This window comes from Macaca thibetana, chromosome 1 (genome assembly GCF_024542745.1).
Source record: "Macaca thibetana thibetana isolate TM-01 chromosome 1, ASM2454274v1, whole genome shotgun sequence".
In the NCBI taxonomy this organism is placed as follows: domain Eukaryota; kingdom Metazoa; phylum Chordata; class Mammalia; order Primates; family Cercopithecidae; genus Macaca; species Macaca thibetana.
Genome location: NC_065578.1, coordinates 98,733,824 through 98,756,682, shown reverse-complemented (window position 1 = coordinate 98,756,682; position 22,859 = coordinate 98,733,824). Strand labels below are relative to the sequence as shown.

Here is a 22,859-nt window from a genome sequence, read left to right as displayed (position 1 = left end):
TTTTTTCTCTGGGCTCTTAAAATATAGTACAGATTAATCTTGCTTTCTTATGTTGTTTATAGGAAGTTATTTGTAAGTTATCAACTTTTTTCTAAATCAAATTCTTTCATAGCAATTCATCTTGTAAATTTATAAATGTTCTATGTTACTTATTGCTTATTATTTTTTTAACTCTTCAGGCTCTCTCTCAAGTAGCTAACATGTTTGGCAGTTAGATGTACTACAAAGCCAATAATTAAGAAAAAGTAATTACTTTGCATTGCCTTGATTTTCTCCTAGAGTATTTATGTTGTATGCTGGCCTTTTTTCTTATACTCAAATAGTACCAATACAAATAAAAAATTGTAATTCATTTTCTCATTTAAAATATTTTTATTTTTAGAGGTCAGATAGATCCTGTTTCTATACTTTGAAAAAATTTGTGAATACTACCCATGGAAGGTTTTTAGAGAGGACGTTTTGAAATGCAATTAAATTGGGTACATGCGTTGCTCATAATACTGGTGGTGTGAGTTCAGCTTACCTGGAGGTAGTCTTCTAGACTAACAGGTTTTTCCGTTGTTACCTGTGTTCCTATGGAAACTGGCCTCTCCTGTATTCTGTCTCTCTCTCTTTTTATCACTTTAGAAACAGGTTACAGAAGCAATGGCCAGGAGGAAACATAAAATATTCATACAGCCACTACTTAGGAGCTTCAGCTAACATACTTACAGGTGTATATTTTCCCTTAAAGGTTATGCACACACATGCACAAACCCCCATGGCATGTATTTATATATTTCTAGCAACCCAGACCACAAAGCTGAAAGAATTCTCTCTGACTTGGTAAGGAAACAGTTCAGTGATTATGCTGTAAGATCTGTCAAAGCATGTGTGGAAGTGGACCGAAGCAACATTAACAGAACTGAGATACAATGGTGACTTCTTGGGTACGTTGCAGTTCTGGGCCAGGATGAATACATACATTCCAGCCATGCTCCTGGTGCCCATTGATTAACAAAGATAGAAATTGATTAAAATCTCATAAAATGGATTAAAATCTCGGTTCTCAATCTTTCAGCTCATCAGTTTGCTGATCTGTAAGGTGGGAAAAGTAATAAGATTTTTGTGAGATTACTCTGAGGACTCAAGTAGCCTACTACTTACTGCAGGTACATGCTGAGCTGGTACTAGAGTTCTGCACGAGCACAAAGCAGATAATATCTGGTTTCTCTCTTGTCACAGCACTGAGCAAGCTTGCAACAGCAAAAGCAACAGAAATAACAACACTTGCAATACACTTCAAACAACTATGTTGGAGCCCTTTGTGCGCCCTGAGCCCCATTGCTTTAAAGGAAGGAGAGGAAGGGACCCACTCTAGTTTCATATCTAGGTGGCAGCAGCAGCTACAAAGGACTTCCTCCCAGGTGCAGAAAGTAGAGTCTACACTACATTTTCCCCTAAGTGTTGATTTATCTGGTGACTAAAATTAGTTTAAATAAACCAAGCTGCTTTATGTTTGGGTTTTACATTTCTTAAAATCCTCCTCTACGTGAAATTTTTTTTATGTTATCATATAAATGCATATATTTAATATTTGAGCAATCTATTGATTTTAATAAATATTAAGTAACGTATTCATTATAATTTAAATTGCTATGCTGAAGTATTGGAGCTAAACATTGCATTCTAATAATAGAACACAAATAGTGCTACCATCTCCTGGTGGCGGCCTGCTGAATCACAGGTGGAAATAATTAAGCATTGCCAATCCACAGATATACTTGCAGCATTCACTGAAGTGATTTACTTGAATATATCACATCTCATTTATTACAGCTTCAGCTATGTATAACGAGGAAGTTAAATTATGAATTTTAAGCAAACCCTAAATTTATTTGCTAGTTTATACTTATGGTATTTACTAATCTTTTATAATTTTAAAAGAAATTGTAGATGTACCATCAATCCGAGTCTCAAAAATCTTTGTGAGCTCGTGGTTTTGGACTGATATTTTTAAAATTTTATTTTACAGAGGCAGAAATGGAAGTTCAGAGAGATCAAAGGATAATTGCTTAAGATTTACACTGCAGGGAAGTGGCAGACCTGGGACTTGAATCCAAATCTGGTGACTATATCTCAAGCCCTTATTCACTCTACAAGATTGCCTCTAATCTGGAGTTATCATCTGATTTTAAAATACAGCTACAAACATGTATACAATATCTCCCACAAATGACAAATCCAATTAATTTTAAATGTATAGAGTTAGAAAAGACTAATTTCCTGAAAGATCACTTTGCTTATTTATTACATAGTGAAAGTATCACAAATGTGCCAGGGTGCTGTTTAAAATAGCCATATCAAAGGCTCATTAAGCTTACTGTTAACAAGACAGTCTGTTGTGGTTCCCCTATAGCCTCTGTATGTCTTTGTTGAGTATGTTTAACTGCAAGACCTAAGTGTCCTCTGATCAAGAACCATTTACTTAATTTTTCATGTAGGGTCTCAAGCAGTTTGAGGTGACTAAAACATGAATACCTAGGTCCTGCTTGCTCCCTGCTGGAGGGAAAATGGCTTGTTTACTTCTTGCTACAAATTGTGCTGAACTCTTAGTCTTGGGTTCCCCAGCCGTAATCACCATCTGGACCCACTGTTTCACCTCACAGGACTTGGGGAAATTTGTGCTACTACTTGACGCTCCTGATGTTTGCTGTGATGTGAGTAATAAATTGTTCTCTGATCCAGTGTGTCTTGTCTACTCTTGGGATGTGTGCAATTGTCACAAGTCAATTTGTTTGCTTAGTCTTCTCTTTTGGAGTCTTGCTACTCTTTGCTATTCTCTATGAGATTGAGGGCCCTTCCCTAACGCTGTCCTTTATTCCCGGCAATTATCTAGGCACATGGTAGTTTGCGTCTTACTTTACAAACAAGGAAATTGAGAGACTTAGTACAAAGTAGAAAGTGACAGAACTGAAATGAAAACATGGTGGATGTTCTCTCTTAATCACTACTTTTGAAAGAACAACAACAACAAAATAGCAAACCTTAAGCTAGGTTCTGGCATTTTTTAAATAAATTCCAAAGATCACCAGATCTGATGGAATTGAGATGCCATTTCACTTGTTTTGAAAGTTGCTACTGTTTATCAGATCTGAACTCCAGAATTACTGCAATTATTGTATTTTCTTCTGGCAGGATTAGAATATATGATTCATTTGTGCAGCATGCTAGCAGCAATACTGGACTTCCTTCAGTGGAGAGGAAAGACTGTGAAGCTAGAATAGAAAGTATGGAAAGCACAGTCACGTTTGTAGCTTCTAGAGGATAATGTTGAAGGATCTTATCCTATCTACAGGATAGGATTGACAAGACTAATGCCACAAGGAATTCCTGGAGATTTCATTCAGCTCTAATCCAAGAGCTGGAACCCAGGTATTGGATTACCTAATTGGGGAAATAGGCTGTAGAAAGAGGTAGAAAGTTCAAAAATAGAGCAGACACGATGGGGGTATCAGGAAAATATTGGCTCGTTTCAACAGCTGCAGCATCCAGGACCTGTGTAATGGAGTCTGTGGAAATTAGGATCACACCCAGCTACATGAATTTGGGGGCATGCCTTTAACTCCACTAGGGGCTTAGACTGAAAGGGGGCAACATTACCTAAAAGATCACAAAAGAAAACAGGTCAAGACTTCAGGTAAAAGTGTTTTATTGAGGGAAGTAAAGGGAGAAGAGATCCAGAGGGCCGGGGGAATTGTGGGAATATCACTTTTGCTTGCTCCTGGGTTTATCTCAGCAGAATGACATTCCACCTGCCACTGATACATGGGTGAGGGCTCTTGACATGTCATATTGTGCAGTTACTTTCTCAGTAGTTCAAGGAGTAACATGATTGCCTGCTGATTGCTAGGTGTTCATTAGAAGTCTCTGGAAGAGGCTAGTCCTATCACTGAGGCTAACTTTCATGGCTATTTAAAGAAAAACAGCTTTTAAAAATGCTGATGTCATGATTAATCTTAATAATGAAAGAATCCCCAAGACTGTGCATGATTATATGCACTCAACATCAATTTGAAGAGAGAAAATAGCCTGTCATCTGTAATGCTTTACCATTTTGATTTGCTTAGCAGAAAATGATTTGCTTAGCTAGTGAAGCACCTCTTTCTCTGTCATAGCCGTTATTTAGCATTTAGACTCAGCAAGGTGGAGAAACTTGACTAGAACGTTTGGCCTGGACAAGGAAAGCTGACTGCATAAACAATTTCTATTTATAGATAAGTGTAGATTAAGACCTTTCCTTTCACTTAGTTGGTATATATCCTTCAGTTGAAGTCTTAAAATTGAGATATTCAAAATTTGATGATGGAAGAGGGGTGTGTAGTGAAAGTTCTTAACTGGATTAATCTTTTTTTTTTTTTTTTTTTTCTGAGACAGGGTCTTTCTCTGTCTCCCATGCTGAAGTGCAGTGGCACAATCTCAGCTCACTATAACCGCTACCTCCTGGGCTCGAGTGATCCTCTCACCTCAGCCTCCTGAGCAGCTGAGACTACAGGTAGGTACTTTTATTTTTTTAATTTTTAGTAGAGACGGGGGCTCACTATGTTAGCCAGGCTGGTCTTGAACTCCTAGCTTCAAGTGATCCTCCTTCCTCGACCTCCTAAAGTAGTGAGATTACAGGCATGAGCTACTGTGCCCAGACTGGATCAACTTTTAAATAACATGTAAACATAAATTTACATATGTTTTTTCATATAATGTATAGTTTCAGCATTTTTGGAAGTATTAATTCCAACTTGCACAAAAATAAAAATCTTTAATGATGCTGAGATAAATGTTTGCTGAAACTTTTTGAAAGCATTGCCTACATTTGGTGTCTCCAGTTCCTCTCCTATTTGTTCCTGAACCCACTCCAATCAGGCTCTTCCCTCCTGCAAGTCCCCTAGCACTTTCCTCATCACAGTCAACAACGACCTTCCTGTTGCAAAAATTTATATTAAGGCAATGGTTGGTGCTCATGTATGTATATTATTATGTGAATTTTATTTGCTGTGGAGTCAAGCATGTACAAATCTACTTTTTAATTTTTTTTTGGTCCAAAAGTTTTAATAGTTGCCTTTTTTATTTTCTTAGTTTTTCTTTAAAGGTCTAATTGGTAATTTTTTGCAAAATGCTCTGAGATCTGTCAAATTTCTAACAATATTTCTTCCAGATGCTCAAACATTTCAGATACACTCAGCTGAATTCTGTTTCTAATGACATCTCACCATCCACCCTCCAGCCTCCTTCTCCAATTTGGACTAGTTGATTTCCGCACCTGGTTACAACTAGGCTCCTGAGACTGCCCTTCAGTATTTGTGTGTGTTAGAATTGTGTTTTGGATCCTATATCTTTTTTCTCATTTACTCTCTCATTTGTTAAAGCATACTTTCCAGCACTTCCTAAGCAGTATGAAATAAGAAACTTTTTTTCCCATGCTACACCTCAAAAACAGAGAACAGTATTTAGCGCGTAGGAGATACTCTGTAAATATTTTAGTTTTTATTTACTTTTAATTGACAAAAACAATTGTATATATTTATGGAGTACAATGTGATATTTGATATATGTAGACATTGTAGAATAATTAAAGGGAATTAGCATATTCATTATCTCACCTTACTATTTTTTTGTGGTGAGAACACTTAAAATCTACTCTTTTAAGCAATTTTGAGATATAAAATATATTACAATTAACTATGGTCACCATGGTGTGCAATAGATCACTAACACTTATTTCTCTTGTCTAACTGAAGTTTTCTATCCTTTGCCTCACATATCTCATTTTTCCACCCTCTTACCCCCACTTCCGGTATCCATCTCTGCTTCTGTGAGTTTGACTTCTTTGGGTTCCACATATAAGTGAGAAGATAAAGAATGTGTATTTTTGTACCTGCCTGATTTCACTTAACTTAATGTGCTCTATGTTCATCCAGGGTGTTCTAAATGACAGAATTTCCTGGTTTTTTAAAAAGCTGTACAGTATGCCATCACGTGTATATGCTACATTTTCTTTATCCATTGATCCACGGGCAGGCACTTAAGTTGCTTTCATATCTTGACTATTGTGAATAACGCCACAATGAACATGGGAACGTAGATATTTTTTCAACATACAAATTTCAATTTCTTTGGATGTATATCCATATGTGGGATTGCTGGATTCTATGGTAATTCTAGTTTTAGTTGTCTGAGGAACTTCTATATTGTTTTCCATAACGGGTATACTACTTTACATTCACGCAGTGTGCAATGGTTTCCTTTTCTTGCCAACATTTGTGATCTTTTCACTTTTTGATAATAGCCATTCTAATAGATGTGAGGTGATAGCTAATTGTGGTTTTAATTTGCATTTCTCTGATGATTCCATTTGTTTCCCCAGAATAACTACCCACTGTAGGAACTCTAATGCCACTTTCTATTCTAAAAGCATTTAAAACATGTCAATAACATGCTAAAATATGAAGTTTCCTTACAGTTTTTTTTCGGGGGGATGGTTTGGGTTCTTCTTCTTTTTTTTTTTTTTTTTGACATTTGATCACTCCTCCCCCTCTTTAACCACTCACTGTTTCATAAATCACAGCAAATATTTCTCCATGATTTTTTTTGGAAAAAAATCCGGAAGAAGAGAACATTTTTGCCAACCTTTTTGCCTAAATGCCAAATATCTGTGAGTGCTATTCTCGTACCCAAATACCCAAAGTAGATCCTATTTTTTTGTGGCTAGGAAAAAGCGATCACAGTTGGGTTATATTTTGGAGGAAGTGCTGATAAGACTTAGTTTGAGAGTGAATGGTGAGAGAAAAGAATGGATTAAGGATAGAGTTTAGAATTTTTCTTTAGCAGCTGTGGTGGGAGGGTGGACAGTTAGACATTACAAACAGAAAGAAACAAGTTTGGGAGTAGATATCAGGAAGTGTATTTTGAAAATGTTAAATATGAGGTAGTTATAGATATTTAAGTAAAGATATCAATGAAGTAGGGAGTTACATATTTGAATCTAGAATTCTAGGGAGAAGTGAGGACTGGAGATAGAGAAGCCACAGAACACTTCCAAATAATAAAAATAAGGAAGAACATTTATGTGCTGCTTACTAAATGTCACACAATAATTTAAATATTGTACCTATATTTAGTCATTTAATCCCCATAACAACCCTAAATTATTATACTGATTGTACTGGTAAGAAAACTGAGGCACACAGTAGGTGGTGCTGAAATTTGAATACTTGTCAGTCTGACCTCAAAGACTCTCACTACTCTAGAATTCTGAAAAATATTGTGATATTCGAGTGGCGCACTGAGTAGCAAGAAGAGAGCAGTGGATATGCCAGGTACAAAGAAATCACTGTAGGTCCTGGTCTATTATTTGATTTTGAATTAAGAAAAAAACCTTGCATGCTTGACTATAGAGGGTTTTCTGTTTTTTTGTTTTTGTTTTTTAAATGTTGGAGTAAGTAGGTATACTTTATTAGCACTTGCCTCCACAAAGATTACTGTGGAGGTGGGAACATCTGAACAAACAACTGTTGCTAGGTCATATGTATTGTGAGAAAACAGCTTGTTCCAAGAAATCTGGCTTATACTATGTCAACACGTTTTAAACATGCTTCAAATAAGAAAAAAGATAAAAACATAAATAGCATAAGTTTGGCTTCAGGGTCTCAGAGTGGACTTTTGAGAAACTGGAACTTCAGGGCACACTCAAATGGACAACCATTCCTTTCTCTTCCAAATAAGTCTCATTTACTTATTTTATTTATTTTTTATTCACAGTAGATAGAGCACACTGTACTCATTCAATTATTCTATATCTGTTAAACATCTGTTGTGCTAGAACTGCTTATAAAGAACTTATAGTTTAGTGTGTAGTAAATATTCAGTGTCTCATTTATCAGATTGATTAATCATACAAACTGTATGATTAAGTAAATGCATTGGCCATACAGATCAAAGATCTTTAAATAGTTTCAAAAAGGAGAGATGAAGTTAGCCCTTTTAAAAAATGTACTGACTCTAGTGATGTCAGAAGATGAATTATTTGATTCATTCATTTAAAAATGTTTAATGAATGTCCAACCTGTGTGGTGGGATGATGTGCTAATCTTGAGGAATGAAAAAGTTAACAGAACACAGCTGTTCCTTGTTCTCAGTGCCTCCCTGACACCTACCAGTTGCATGACTGAGTAAATCCCTTCAGTTTCCTTCCAGCACTAAAATTGTATAGACGAAGATTGAGATTTAAGTTTGAAGACCAAAGGGGATTTTTAAAAGGAGGAGTGAAGACTTTTCAGAAAGGGAGCTAAAAATAAACTCTGTATATACCTATCTATCTACCATCTATCTACATATCTATCTATCAAACAGGTTTTCCTGGAGAAGTAGTAGACTATATGAATTTGTAGGTTAGATTGTGAAGTGTTTTGAAGCTGGTATGACAGAGACTGATCATTAGTCCCCAGGAATTATTCTCATCCTCTTCTACCTACTTAGAAAAGAGACATGCACAATTTTAGCTGGGCCCAGGGCCTCCCAGCTAGAGAGTACATTCTTCAGCCTCTCTTGCAGAAAGGTGATCTATTAGGTTGGTGAAAAAGCAATCGTGGTTGTTGCCATTACTTTCAATGGGACCAACCTAATAATTACTTTTGCACCAATCTAATAGTTTGGGCCAGTTGGGTAGATCATAAATAATCGATACCAGTTATGGCATCTTCTTAAAGGTAAAACTACTTATCATTGACTTCCTCCCTCCTACTCCTATCCTACTTATGCTTGGAAATTGTGGCAATTAGAACAACCTTGAAAACCGTGTATTAAAGATGAAAATCCACCTCTTCAAATACAGATTGCTTGTATCTATACTGTTTATTGCATGAGATAATTAACACATTGCATAACTATTTGGTGTTGATTTTTCATTCCATATAATTCCCTGGAGATTCAATCAAGTTGGTGGGGTTATCAATAGTTCATTTCTTTTTATTGCTGAATAATATTCCATGATATGACTATATAATAGTTTGTTTAATCATTCACCCATTGAAGGACACCTGAGTTATTCCTAGTTTTTGGCTATTAGTAATAAAGAAACTATGAATATATATGTACCATTTTTGTTGTGGGCAGATAAGTTTTCATTTCTGTCAGATAAATGCCCAAGAGTACAATTGCTGGGTTGTATGGTTAAGTAAGTGTATACTTAGTTTTTAAAATATTATAAATCTGTTTTTCAGAGTGGTTGTACCTTTTACATCCCCACCAGCAGTATATGAGCGATTCAGTTTTTCCACATTATTACCAGTATTTGATATTATTACTATTTTTAATGTTAATCATTCTCATAGATGACTAGTGATATTTCATTGTGCTTGTGATTGGCATTTTCCAAATGGCTAATGATGCAGAATATCTATTCATGTGTTTATTTGCCATCTGTACATGCTTTTTTGGTGAAACTTCTGTACATATTTTTGTCCATTTTTATTTTACTTTTTTACTGTTTTTTATTTACTCTGTTTTTTTTCTACTGTTGAGTTTTGAGAATTATTTTTATATTCTAGATTTGACCTTAAAAGCATGATTCATGAAAGGAAAAGTTAAACTGGATCTAGTTGGGGTCAATCGAGTGGATTATAAATGATGGATGTCACTGCTATATCATCTTTTTTTTCTTTTCTTCTTCTTCTTTTTTTTTTTTTTTTTTTTTTTTGTTGTTGTTGTTGTTGTTTTGAGACAGAGTCACATTCTGTCGCCCAAGCTGGAGTGCAGTGGCATGATTTCTGCTCACTACAACCTCTGCCTCCCAGGTTTAAGGGATTCCTCTACCTCAGCCTCCTGAGTAGCTGGGATTACAGGTGCCTGGCACCATGCCCAGCCAATTTTTGCATTTTTAGTAGAGATGGGGTTTCACCACATTGGCCAGGCTGGTCTTGAACTCCTGACCTCTGGAGATCCGCCTGCCTTGGCCTCCCAAAGTGCTGGGATTACAGGTGTGAGCCACCATGCCTGGCCTTATATAATCTTTTTAACGACAAAGAGGCTTATCCTTGACTTCCTTTCTTTCACTCTTATAAGGAAGTAGCCAGGCATAAAAGGTGATAAATAGAAAATGAGATTTTATACAAATGCAATTTTCATATTTTCTCTTCTTTAAACTCATTCATCTAATGGTCAGTTGTACCATTTTAAAAATGTAACTTTAGAATTTAGATACATTTTTCTTATAGGCAATGACAGAATCTTAAGGTAGGGGAGTAAAGGAGATGAAAAGGGCATTCAAGTTTCTTAAGTAGAATTGGTGGCAGAGTTATAGTTTTACTTGTCATTAACTGTGGTGCACAAATACACAAAATTAGGAACTTTCTTTGGCTAACAATTGTTTGGACAGTGAAATAAAAGTCACTTCTATATCAAATGGCTCATCTAAATATTCTTTCAACTTGAAAGCATCGTCAATGGGGATCTTCTATAAATAGATCTTACTTACGATCTATATACTGTTACTGAAATATATGCTTTCTTCAAATGGGAACATCTGATCCTAGAGCATCTTAGAATCTTTTTACAGAATAAAGTCAGAAACATATTAAAGCAGAGGAAATGAAATATCCAGTCACAAAAAGGCCTTTGCCAATTTTCCAAGTCATGGTTGTTGTTTTTGTTTAGATTAAATTTAGATTAAATCATCTTAATTCATTTTTATTTTTTATTCATATTATTTTAATTAAATTACTCTCTGAATCATGCATACATGTTCATATTCCCTTTGACCTGTAATATGAAATTACTCATAGACATAAAGTAAAGACTTGACCTATAAAAGACAGAAATAATAGGGCCCTTAATGATAGCTTCCTAAGTATATAATAACCAAGAATCTACTCACCTGTTGCCTCATAAGAAAGGTACTAGGACCAGGGATATATGTATACAGGCCACCTGTTTTGATATGTTATGTGGTGAAATGGTTGATGTAGGCTTTCAGCAACCCCAGTTGGCTTGCTTCTATTAACCTTGTAGTCAAAGATGGCAATACTAAATAGTTACTTATTTTAGATCATTAAGTTATTTCCTATTTTCTTACCAGTTTTTGCTCATTGGATAAAATACATAATGATAATCCATAGAAATTGAGAACTTTAGGACATCCTTTAGAAAGGGAAATATGGCTGAATGTCCCCATTTTAGAAATGAAAAAATCAAGACCTAGAGAAGTTTAATTTAAAGACCTAGAGAAACTGTATTTCACCCATTATATAAAATACACATTTTTTTTTTCACATGTTAACTTCTCTAAAACCAGGATGTTTCCTACAATCAACAGTATCTTACATTGGCTGTTGGCCAGGTAGCGATTGTGATGTTGTTGCCTGGTATGTATGAGCTTGGTTGCAATTGGACAGCTACATGAACTTGGTGGCATTACTGGACATTTGTAACTTCACATATCACTCAACAAACTCCTTAGGACCATTTGAGTAAATCCTAAGTTCTGGTTATGGTCTAAAAACTTGTGCTAATACCTTCTAGTTAGATGTACAAATCATCAGCAGTAAAATTCATATAATGAGTCTTAATGGCTCGGAAGAATATCGTGGAGTTTATGGTGAAGCATTCTTTTAAGAAAAGCTGCAGCACCAATGGCCATGATGGCATAAAGGGCGCTACTGTTTGGGAAAATAAGTACATCAACTATTCTTAGTCAAGTCCTTCATATTTTCTTTTTTATACACTGTAACATTGATATGCAAAAATGTGTTTAAAGTATAAAAAACCTCCTTCAATAAGCATAAAATAAAATTCTAAACAATAAGAAAACGTCATAGATTGAGAAACTTTTCTTTCTTAGTTGTAACCCATTCCTAAATATTGATGATGTATTACGTTTATGTTTATGTATTAAATTCATTGATTATGAATTTAATCAGTTCTGATTTATTCTTATTTCCTCAGTTATTTTCTTATAAGCCAAGCTATCATCTATTCAGACTCTGAAGTAAAAACAAAAATATTCCAATTTTGATGAAGAAATCTAATCTTTATTTCTATGATTTTAGCACAATATACTCACACAATAGCTTTTATCTGTACTTAACAAAATACATTTATAGCACTTTACAAACTTTATCAGTTTGGAAAACATTGCATAACATTTTATTAAACACAATACTTTATATATACTATATATATTTTCATAATTTTATTTACTTTAAAAAGATAATTAACTCTCTTTATTCAATACTTGGTTTTATCAGTAAAGCACAGCCTAACAAAGGAAGAAGTGCTCCCATTAGCAAATAAGATAAATAGAACACTAAGAAGAGATACCACCTGTTAGTCTGATTTATTTTAAATTAAGGTACCAGTGGAATGTAAACAAATTTTTTTGTAATTTTTTTTTTACAAAAGACATGTTATCAAATATACATGCAGAGGTCTGAGTTCTAGTGTCTGTCATTACATGTCCTTAACAATGTGGTACAATTTGTTAAGTCATTAAAAACTGTAGCCTTTGGCACTTTGAGTAGAAAAAGAATATATCAATATTTATGTAAAGAAAAAAAAAACTTCAATGACTAGAGAAGTACTTTAAAATCTTTTGTTAAGAAATAGGAAAGATTAGGAAATATCATACTGCACCTGAAATGCTGTAGCAGGGGTTTTTGTTTGTTTGTTTTTGTTCTTCGGAGCACTAAAACCAACCCACCTTTCCCTCTACAAACTGGCAAAAGCCAGTAGAAGCATCATGATGGTGGTGGTGGTGAGAAGTGAGGAAGGCAACATTTTATTCCCACTCCCCTCTCTGAGAAGGAAATTGCCAGAAGGGATATGGTCGAGTCCATGTTTTATTGCCAGAGTTTTCAATTCTGCTGGTTTCAGCTAAATTCCTAATGCCTTAGAAGGTTGGTTTTTCTAGAAAGCTCTGCCCTTTTCATGTAGAAATTGATAATGATGTGATACTATTCATCTGTAAACAACTCCTTCTATTATTGGAAAGTGAGCTAAGATTAGATCAACCATCTCTGTGGTTTCCTCTCATCCCCTTGGCAATCATCAAGTATATATCAGAATTCTTATGAAATGGTGTTAAAAAGGTTTAATACTAAGTTCCAAGAACTGAATATGTCTTCATACTTTAAGTTGGAAAACATTCCAAAATATTTTGTTTTTATCTTCTTATTATCAATGGTATTGGTTTCCTTTGATTTAGGCTCAAGGCTTGATTCAGGATAGGTAGCAAAAATGGTTGTTTGCATATTAAACTAAAACTGTGCGTATTCAGATATTTTGAAGTCACTCTTAATTTATACCTTGAGCTACTTTGACTTACCAATATGCATTTTTTTTTTCAGATTCTTCCTCTTGGTGTCCAATTAACAAAAATGTTTTAGAGACAAGGGTTGAACTTAACCAGTGTGGCTCTAATTTACTGGTCAGCAGGATATAGAAAAAAAAAGTTAATAATGTAGAACCAAATGGGACTTTTAGATTACTTGTTAAGATGGCAACCTATGCCAGCTAGTTGTAGACATCTAAGGGCAAACTTGACCAACATTTCTGGCAATGTAACCCACAATGTCAAGTTTTGGCTCAGATTTCTTGTTTGCAAATTCACAGCAGTATATTTTGCTCAAGGAATGTCAATTGTTATTTTTGCTTTTAAAGTAGGAGAATGTATCTATAACATCAAAAAATTAAGTTAAGGAGAAGCCATAGAAAGCAAAATATGATCACAACAATTTCAAAAAATTCTCTAAAATAATATATTTATAAAATTATGCAAATTTACTCACTAAGAAAACAGATTCATTAGCAGTACCTATACTTAAATAAAAAGTAAGCAGCAGAAAAACTATGCAGAAAAGTACTAGTTATTCCCTTTCACTGAAAATATTCCTACACAATTTTTGATGTTGAAGAAAGCAGAATTTTGAAGAAACGCACAAAAACCTTTTCTTTTTTTGACTGTGACAGAGCCACTACAGAGAAGCTGCGGGGTGTCCTATTCTAACACAAAGCAGCCAGCATCTTCTTAATAAAGTTGCATTTCTTTAACAAGGAATTGCACACCACTATTTCACAGCTAAATAGAGTTTGAGAGTTTACATGGTATATGTACTATAATAATCAGCACCAACCGTATTGAGCTGTAGGTGCAGATTCTGCAAAATGAATATATAATACTGCATGGCCTCTGCTGTAGGGAAAACGTGTGTGTTCTGGGTTCCCACAGCTCACTATAAAGAAAAATCCCCAAAGTTGGCACATTCAGGAAGTAAAATAGTATACATTTGAAGAAAACCACTTTCTTTTGATACTGCTTTCTGCAAAACCTTTTAAGTTTGACGACACGTCTTAAGAAAACTCTTCACACCATCACGTTAGTTAGGTTCTTGCATTGTGCTTTTCCCTCTCCTTGATGTGAGATCTACAAGTTTGAGTATAGCAGTTCTGAAAAGTTACAGAGTTCTGGGCTGATGGTAGACAATCTAGCTTGGTGAGACTTCCCAATTCGCTGGAACAGAGCACAGGTAGAATCGACAAATGGTCTTTTGGGAGTAGCCCAAATGATGGAACGGACATCACTCAATCCTTATAAGCCCGTGTGGGGGAGGTTCCTTTGTAGAAGATATTTCTAGTGTTTTCAGGGCTGTTGCTTCTTTCAGGGATTAGAATGATGTTGCCCTTTCTCCGCAGGGTGGAGTCGCGGGAAGAAGAAATGGACAGCGTCTCTGAGCCAATTTCGCTGCCTTCTACTGGGGTGACGCGGATGGTGGTAATTCCGTGGTGGTGATGCTCATTGCTATCAATGTTGCTTCTCTTGCGATCTCCAGAACCAAAGCTGTCTTTCAGAGACTCACAGCTTTCTGAGTCTCTGTTGAGATCGTTGAGCTCGTAAGTTTGGCGAAGGCTGCCTTTTTCAGGGGCTTTCCACTTCCAGGAGCCACTGCCTTCACCTTCAGTGGACGGGATCTGTATGATGGGCCTGTTGTTCTCTGGGTGAGCCTCAACCCTCACTATCCCACTGGGCTCATGGTCTGTCAAGGTTTTATAGCGGATGGAGCCAGTGCAGGAGACCGTGCTGCCTTCCGTGTTCTTGGGGCTGCTTTGGAGGACACCCTGCTGCTTGGACATGGCTATGACTTGCATGATTCGGGGCTGGCTGTTGCTTCTGTTACAGGCCACAGTCTTCTCAGCAGCTTTTAACCACTTGGCCCGAGCAGAGCTGCTTTTGGGGGAGGTGCTTATGTTTTCCTGAGTCTCCTCAGGGATGTGCACCAATTGTGAGGACCCAGGACGGGACTGAATGGACACTCTTGGCCCTCCAGGCATGCTGTTGTTACATCCGGGGACAGCGCCAGGCTGGATCTTGAGGTACTGGTTGCCAGGACCGTGGTGGTCTCCATTCACCCCTACCCTCGAAGGCTCTGAGCTTGACCTCATTTCTATGGATCTGGGTGGTGACTGTCCAGGCTCAGGCTCTATAACTTGCAAGGACAACTTTCGACTTTCATTCTTATTCTTCCACTGGGTGAGGAGCTGCTTTGATCGAGCGGAATCCATAGAGGCGTGAATGCTCGCATTTCTTCTGACAGGGTCTTCTACAGATGGGGTATTGGCTCGCGGCAAGGTATTGCTGAAGGTAACCATGTTCTCTTTCCCCATGGGGCTCCGTGGAGTAATGATTTCCACATCAGCATTTGCTCTTTTGAGGTTTGTCAACGAGCTGGCATCTCTGTGGTTTCGGTTGAGGATGCCTTCCGTATGAGCAATTCCATCACTGCTACTACCATTTTTAGCAGATAAAACTCGGTTGGGATCTTGATTGAGGTCTGTCAGAGACCTGAGGGCGTCTCTGTGCTGAAACATACTCTCATCACTGGGCAGGAAATTCCCCACAGCATATAAGCCCTAGTGTTTGAGAAAAAGCAATAAATATCATGCACTAGAAGACTGTCACGAGGATTTCCTTAGAATACCCACTGAAGTACATACATAGGTATATGCTTCTTACACACCATTGACTAATACAAATAATGAAACATGAAAACTATATTTTTGCAGGGAAATAGTTATATCATAAATCACTGCATGAATTGCTCAGCAATGTGAACCCCATTCTTTTCTCCATCCTATTGGATGTTTTTGTCAATCTTATCTTGTGTATTTTTTCAGAAGAAAAAGCAGACAAGAGAGAAATAAGGACTTTTTTTCCTGCTTTTCAAAGCAATTCATTTCTCCAGATTTAGGAACTTCTTGTTGAGTGACATCTCAAATGGCTTAAATGATTTATTTTACCTTCCATTTTCAATCATATGATGGAAAGTAGAAGAGGTGTACAAAATACAGAACAATATATCATTCATAAAACATGATATCTGGTTTTGAAATAAGGTCAGAGACATGTATTATTGCTACCCACACTGAGTACAGCCTTGTGTGTTCGTCATTGTACAGGGTGCTCTTGGAAGAGAGGGCAAAAACCATCACCAGACTGGGGCACCTAGATTCTTTCCTGATTTAAACTTGGTCATAAGTTGGGAAATACTCTTTGATCAATTTAGTACCATTGCACTAAATTTGAGCCAGATTTTATTTAATTTTTTCTTCATACACAGTGTATCTTTTTTTTTAATTTATTTTTTTATTTTTTAGATTTGGGAAGCAAAATTTGGAAAAAGCCTAAAGTTCAGCCTCAAAATCATTACCCTTTTGGCACATAGAAGATCTAATCCCTGCTGGACTTTCAGTTTTTGAGATACTTGGTTTAGAGATAAAATCAAGCAGCAGACACCTATTTGCATGCTAATTTCAAAAGGAGGTAACCACTGTCTATTTTTCAAGTCAAAACAAAAAAAATTGATTTAACATTTTATAGAATGCTTAACAATGAACAAAACATTGGCTTAGAACTGAAAATTTTCCAATTTTAGGGCAAGAGTGCAGACAGAAATGGAATAAAGTCAAGCTCCTGCCTCTTCGAGTAGTTTAATTCCTTCTTCTAAGTATCTTTCTATGCTCTCACCCGAATGAGCAATCCCTACATGAATTCTATTAATAATTGTACTTAAATTTGTAAGTTGGGGAAAATCCTCCACTAAACTATAAGCTCTCCGTACAAGTACAGCCATGTGTCGCTTAATGACAGGGATGCATTGTAAGAAATGCATTGACAGGTGATTTTGTCATTGTGTGAACATCATAAAGTTCACCTACACAAATCTAGATGGTATAGCTTACCACACACCTAGGGTCTATGGTATAGCCTATTGCTCCTAGGCTGCAAAATCCTACAGCATGTTACTATACTGAATACTCTAGGGAATTGTAACACAATGGTAAGCACTTGCATATCTAAATATAGAAAACATATAGAAAAAATTCAGTACTTCAATCTTATGGGATCATCGTGGTATTATATATGTGGTCCATGGTTGACCAAAATATCATTATGCGATACATAACTGTAGTCGTTTAATTCTTGTTATGACATGGGACAGAGAGTTAGTATCTTTATTTTGTAGGTTAAGAAACAGGCTTCTGAGAAGCTGTGTGGCTTGGCTAAGTGGAGGAAAATCTGGATTCATAATCAAATCCTTTGGGCTATAAATCCCACACTAATTCCAGGACATCATGAAATGACACACATGCAAAAAGCGATACATAAACTAGAGAGTGGCATTTCCAATCTTCTTTATTTCTTCTGCAATGCACATTGCCAACACTCCTATAGGTAATCCAGGCTTATGCACAATTTCTGGCACACTAACTTTAATTTGATCCCTTTCTCCTGCACTGAAGAATGCATATGAGTAAAAATAACTTTTAAAGTGACAATATTGACTATGCTGGTTTATGAAAATAAAAAAAAAACGTATAAAATTATAGCACACTTCAGTCCTTTACCTGTATTTCGGTAATCATTTTCTTGTAATACCTTTCCAAGGGCACTAAGACCACATGATTGAGAACTGTAGCTACAGATAATTTATTTTTATTTCTGTCAGCTCTTCTCAGTTTCTTTCATTATTGCCTTTTCTTCTGCTTGTAACTTGTTTATTGGTATTCCCTGGCTCCCTTTTATTTTTATGACCTGGCAATTTTATATACCAGTAGTAACTACAATGGTACTTCCATTAAATAATATCCTTCTCCAGTACTAATTGCTTTTTTGAACTCCAAAAGCAACTACTCAACTGGTTATTGATTCAGTTGATCCTCTCAACTCCCTTTACCCCTACAAATCTGCTTCATCTGTCATTTACCTGGTCTGCTAATGAAGTCATCATTGATCCAGTGTTCAATGCTGGAAACCTGACCATTATGTCTCCTTCCTCCTGTTCCGCCACCTTCCACTTCCACTTGCTTTTTCAGATGCCTGTCTCTTTGCATATGTAGTTTCTTCTTCTTGAATGCCCTCCCTCCTCTCTTTACCCCATGGAACTCTCATTAAAAACAACAACAACAACAGCAACACACACACACACATCACTTTTGTGACGTGTTTTCTAACGTCCTCAGGCAGTTTGCTATTCCCAAAATACTTTGTTCATACCCTGTTATATCATTGAACATGTTGTAACCATTTATGTTATTCTTTACATTGTAAACTTCTAAAGAATACATCTTATTTCTCAGTGTTTTCATGTTCAATACAATCCCTGGCACAGATTAGATATTGAATAAATGTAAAATGCATGAATGCATGCATGCATGACAAAATGAAATGGACAATCTAACTTTCCTTATGCTGAGGATATTTCCCTTAGAGGAAGACCACTCTTGAAAAAAGAGTAGTGTTAAAGAAGTCAATACTAATTGTATCACAGTAACATTCAGGTGCTAAATTTGTGGTGTTGGGAAAGTTATATAACCTTTAACTAAATTTTTGTTTCCACTAACCTTACTTTTGGCAATAATCACTTTCCTCATCTGTAACATTATAATTGTACTATCAATAGAAGTCCCTGCCCACCTCCTGTTTGGTGGGCATAAAGACAAAATTCAAAAATCTTTTTAAAATTACAATTTTTGGCTCATAGTAAGAGTTCAATAAATGATTTTGTTGAAAGTGGGATATGTGTTTTGGCATAGAATGGAGATGTGGCCATTTCCTTGTAAATTTAAAATATATTGCAAGGAAGTTATTATAGTGCAAAATATTCTCTGCATGTTTTCCATTTTAAACTTTGGTTTATAAGATAATAGTAAATTATTTACCAAGTACAGTGCAATTCCTCCTCCTATTAAAAAGCCACAATAGACATCAACTGGATGGTTCTTATACTGAGTTATCCGTGTTAGCCCGCAGATTATTCCACAGATGATAAATGTGAAGACCAAGAGAGGTTTCAGAAGCTTAGAGGAATCCGTTAATGTGGAATTGAAGTACATCTTAAAAATGGAAGAAGTGGGTTAAGTATGTTAGAAAGGCCATTTTATTAGTAAATTATAATCAAATAAAAAGTTAAAAGTCTGACACAACTGACTTCAGTTTTACTGTTTCATTCCCCCTTCCTATGGCTATGTTCTGTACCTGCCAAGAAGAGATATGCATGATGAAATTTACCAAATAAATAACAGATCTCTCATTTAATTATATGAAGGTTGGAAAAATACCAAACCAGTAGAGTTAGCCATTTAACTGTTTAGTCTCCATGTTACTTGTCATATAATTTCGTTCATTTTTCTCAGGAAAGACTTCACGGACTATTGTATAAATTAGATAAAATGACTATTCATTGTACAACATTTCCAAATTTACACTGACCTAAAACTTATTGTTACAGAAATACTAAAGTAGCATATGTGTGTGCATGTGTTTGTGTGTGTGTATGTGTGTGCACGTTGTATGTCTTTGTGGGTACTTATTGTGATTCTTTCAAGTTTTGTAACATTCCTATAATTCACAATATCCTTCCATGAAGTATAATATTAAAGGGATACCAGAATAAATAAATATTATTATAACTGTGTAGAAAAATTCCTTTACTGTACTATTTTTTATAGTAGCGTTTGATTTCTGCTTTGGATGCCATTGTATTTTAAGGCTGCAGTACTAAATTTACCATTCTGTTATTACATGGGTATATCATCTAATTAGTCACCTGGAGACAACATTCATTGCTCAGATTTTCTGCAGAACACAACTCAACAAAAAGAACCAGTTACTTACCGAAACATACACAGCTGCAAAGGCAGCAAGGGTTGCATGTTGAGAAGGGAAGGACTTTCTGCCAAAAGAAGATAGTCAAATTATGCCTTGTAGTTCAGATACACTGTTAGCAATAATCTCAAAGACACTGAGTGGTTAGAACGTTCAACTTAAAATCACAAGACAATAAGCAATAATTTTGCTTTCTGTTCAGCTTTCTGGTGAAAGACCTTAGTGATAAAGTAAATACTGCTAGTCACCATTAATATTAACAAATAATAGTGATGTACTTTCCAGTATAAAGAACTGCTAGCTTGGCAAGGGGCCGCTTCATTACATCACTAGAACGATGGTTGAAAGTAGAAATGGATTGGAAAACATCATTGTTCTTTGGTGTAAGAGTTATACCAGTTCAAAGTAACAGCTCACAAAACCTAGCTGTAAATTTTTTCTATGCTCCTAAATACATTGTTTTATTTACATAGAATTTTTTAAAAATGAAGTTATTTTCTCATGGCATTGGATCTAAATGTATATTATTAATACTCTAGAAAGCATAAGAAAAGTGTAATTTTAACAAAACGTTTCTCTACAAAATTAACAAAATGTAGTGCACTTTACAGTAATTTCATCTCAAGAATCATAAATCATGTTGTTTAAACAGTTTAAAGAGCAGGCAAGGATGGTGAAGAGACACTGAAAAGGGCAGGTGAAAGAAGAATAGAGACTTGTTTCAATGAATTAAAAAATTAGAAAAAATAAAATTCACTTAAATTATTGCCTTCCTAATTATTTGGTACCATGATAAAGAAGATCCCTATTCAATAGAGATAAGTTAATATAATAGGACTGAGAAAAAAATAGAGGACATAGGTCTTGGCTGTAGGTCCAAAATTATTGAATGATACATGAGAACCTTAATGTGTATAATCACATAACATCAGGCTTTAATTATTCAGTTGTACCTATTAACTTATTTTTGACTCCTTAGTGAATATTTGGGAACTTATTGAATGGAAAATTCAATTCTTACAATAATTGATTGGCCCTTATCCCTCTGCAATTTATTTCTTTTGAGCCTCTAAACTACTATCTCTTGTCATATAAGTTTATTTTTGCTTTATTTATTAAAAATTTATGCGTTGGTAATTTCTTGAGTTTCCTTTATATTCTGACATGTAAGGCCAGAAGCTATGCACACCTAGGTTCATTCAAAGAATGAATGAACGTAGTGGCACAGAGTCTGGGGCATGAGTTAGACCTGATTGAAAGAAATCATATGCAATCCTAGATGTTACCCCTTCTCAAACTTTACAAAAAGGAAAATTCACATTTTTTTAATATAACATGTAATGGAGATACAACTTTCATATGTGTTTAGTCTTCCATTTAAACCAGTCCTAGAGTTATATTGACTGTCAGCCATGACTGACTATAAATATTCTGAAATAAACCATTTATAGTAACCTAAAACCATAATGAGTATAGGATCGATCACAAAACATGGTGGAGTTTGGTGATATAGGGACTAGTAGCAAGAAGGTGGGCTGAAATTTGGAGACATAGGGAAGAATGTGGAATAAGCCCCCAACAGGTTTCTACGGTTTAGTCATTGACGAGATCATTGAATTGAAAAGAAAAATAAAAAAAAAAACCATTACGACTGAAAAAGCCATGCTTAAAGTGATACTCCAAACAGCATTTGAATAATGAAAACAATGATGCAGAGTGTTTTTAGACCTATTTCTAACCTGCCACTGTTGATAACTGTGAGGTCAGATCCTGAGCAAATATCTTCCACAATGTAGGAATTTTCTTTGCAAGATACATTCAGAGAGGTATAGTTTGGTTTGCACACAGTCAGAAAGTAAGGTGCTTGATATCCTGTGGACAGCTGTATGATATCTGTAATAAGAGCTGTAGAGCATAGTCCAAATACATGAACACCTATAAGCAAAATGAAAGAAATTGTTACCAAGTTGGTGGTTGTGTCAGCATCAAACGTATTCATTAAACATTAATGAATTAAGATCTTAAAATCTATTATGCTCATTTTCTCTAAGTTAATTTCAAGAAGACAGTATAGAAAATTCCTAAACTTCTAAACAGATATTTACGGCCAAAGTAAAGGCAATGAGTATCTCCAAAGTAGTAACTTTAGGCACTTTTGTTAATTTGGTTATAAAGGACCAATTCTTAACATTAACTGTAAGTCACTTGTCAGACACTTGGAGCATGCTAAGGTATGATTTGAGAGGAATGACATGTGTGGAATGAAGCAAAATTTAAAGTAGTTTTAATTTGCTTAGCATTTTTAAGTTGCCAGGGTTATTTCTCCCTGATGGTCTCTAACACTAGCCACAGTCGTCACACTCTGCAGAATCCATTCTAATTCTCTTCAAGCTGTGATCATACTAGGAATGCTAATTAAAGCAGAGACAACGTCAGGCAGGCCCTGACATGGAAATGACAATCATATCCTAGGTACACTAATGTGGGGAGCCTACCTGTGTGTTTGGAATTTGGACATGCTGTTCTTACATCTCTTGGTCCAAATTCTTTTTTCTGTCTCTCCTAGGACCAGTCTTAAACCATAAAATAAAAAATCCTTGCACTTGTACATGCAAACTCCATATCTTCTTGAAATTGCTTGCTTGGCCTTATCTTTGGGAGTCCAACTCTC

General features: G+C 35.7%; 1 protein-coding gene across 2 annotated transcripts in view; it reads right to left on the bottom strand.

Moving 5' to 3' along the window:
* Positions 1 to 12,037: 12,037 nt before the first annotated feature.
* PLPPR4 (phospholipid phosphatase related 4) overlaps positions 12,038 to 22,859 on the bottom strand; it is a 45,509-nt gene continuing 34,687 nt past the window's right edge. For both annotated transcript variants that reach the window (XM_050778483.1, XM_050778491.1), the window contains exons 4-7: positions 21,928 to 22,123; positions 20,198 to 20,255; positions 19,243 to 19,416; positions 12,038 to 15,933 (exon numbers count right to left, since the gene is read on the bottom strand). In XM_050778483.1, the coding sequence (XP_050634440.1) occupies positions 14,608 to 15,933; positions 19,243 to 19,416; positions 20,198 to 20,255; positions 21,928 to 22,123 (1,754 nt within the window). In that variant the 3' untranslated portion in view covers positions 12,038 to 14,607. The remainder of the gene's footprint in view (positions 15,934 to 19,242; positions 19,417 to 20,197; positions 20,256 to 21,927; positions 22,124 to 22,859) is intronic.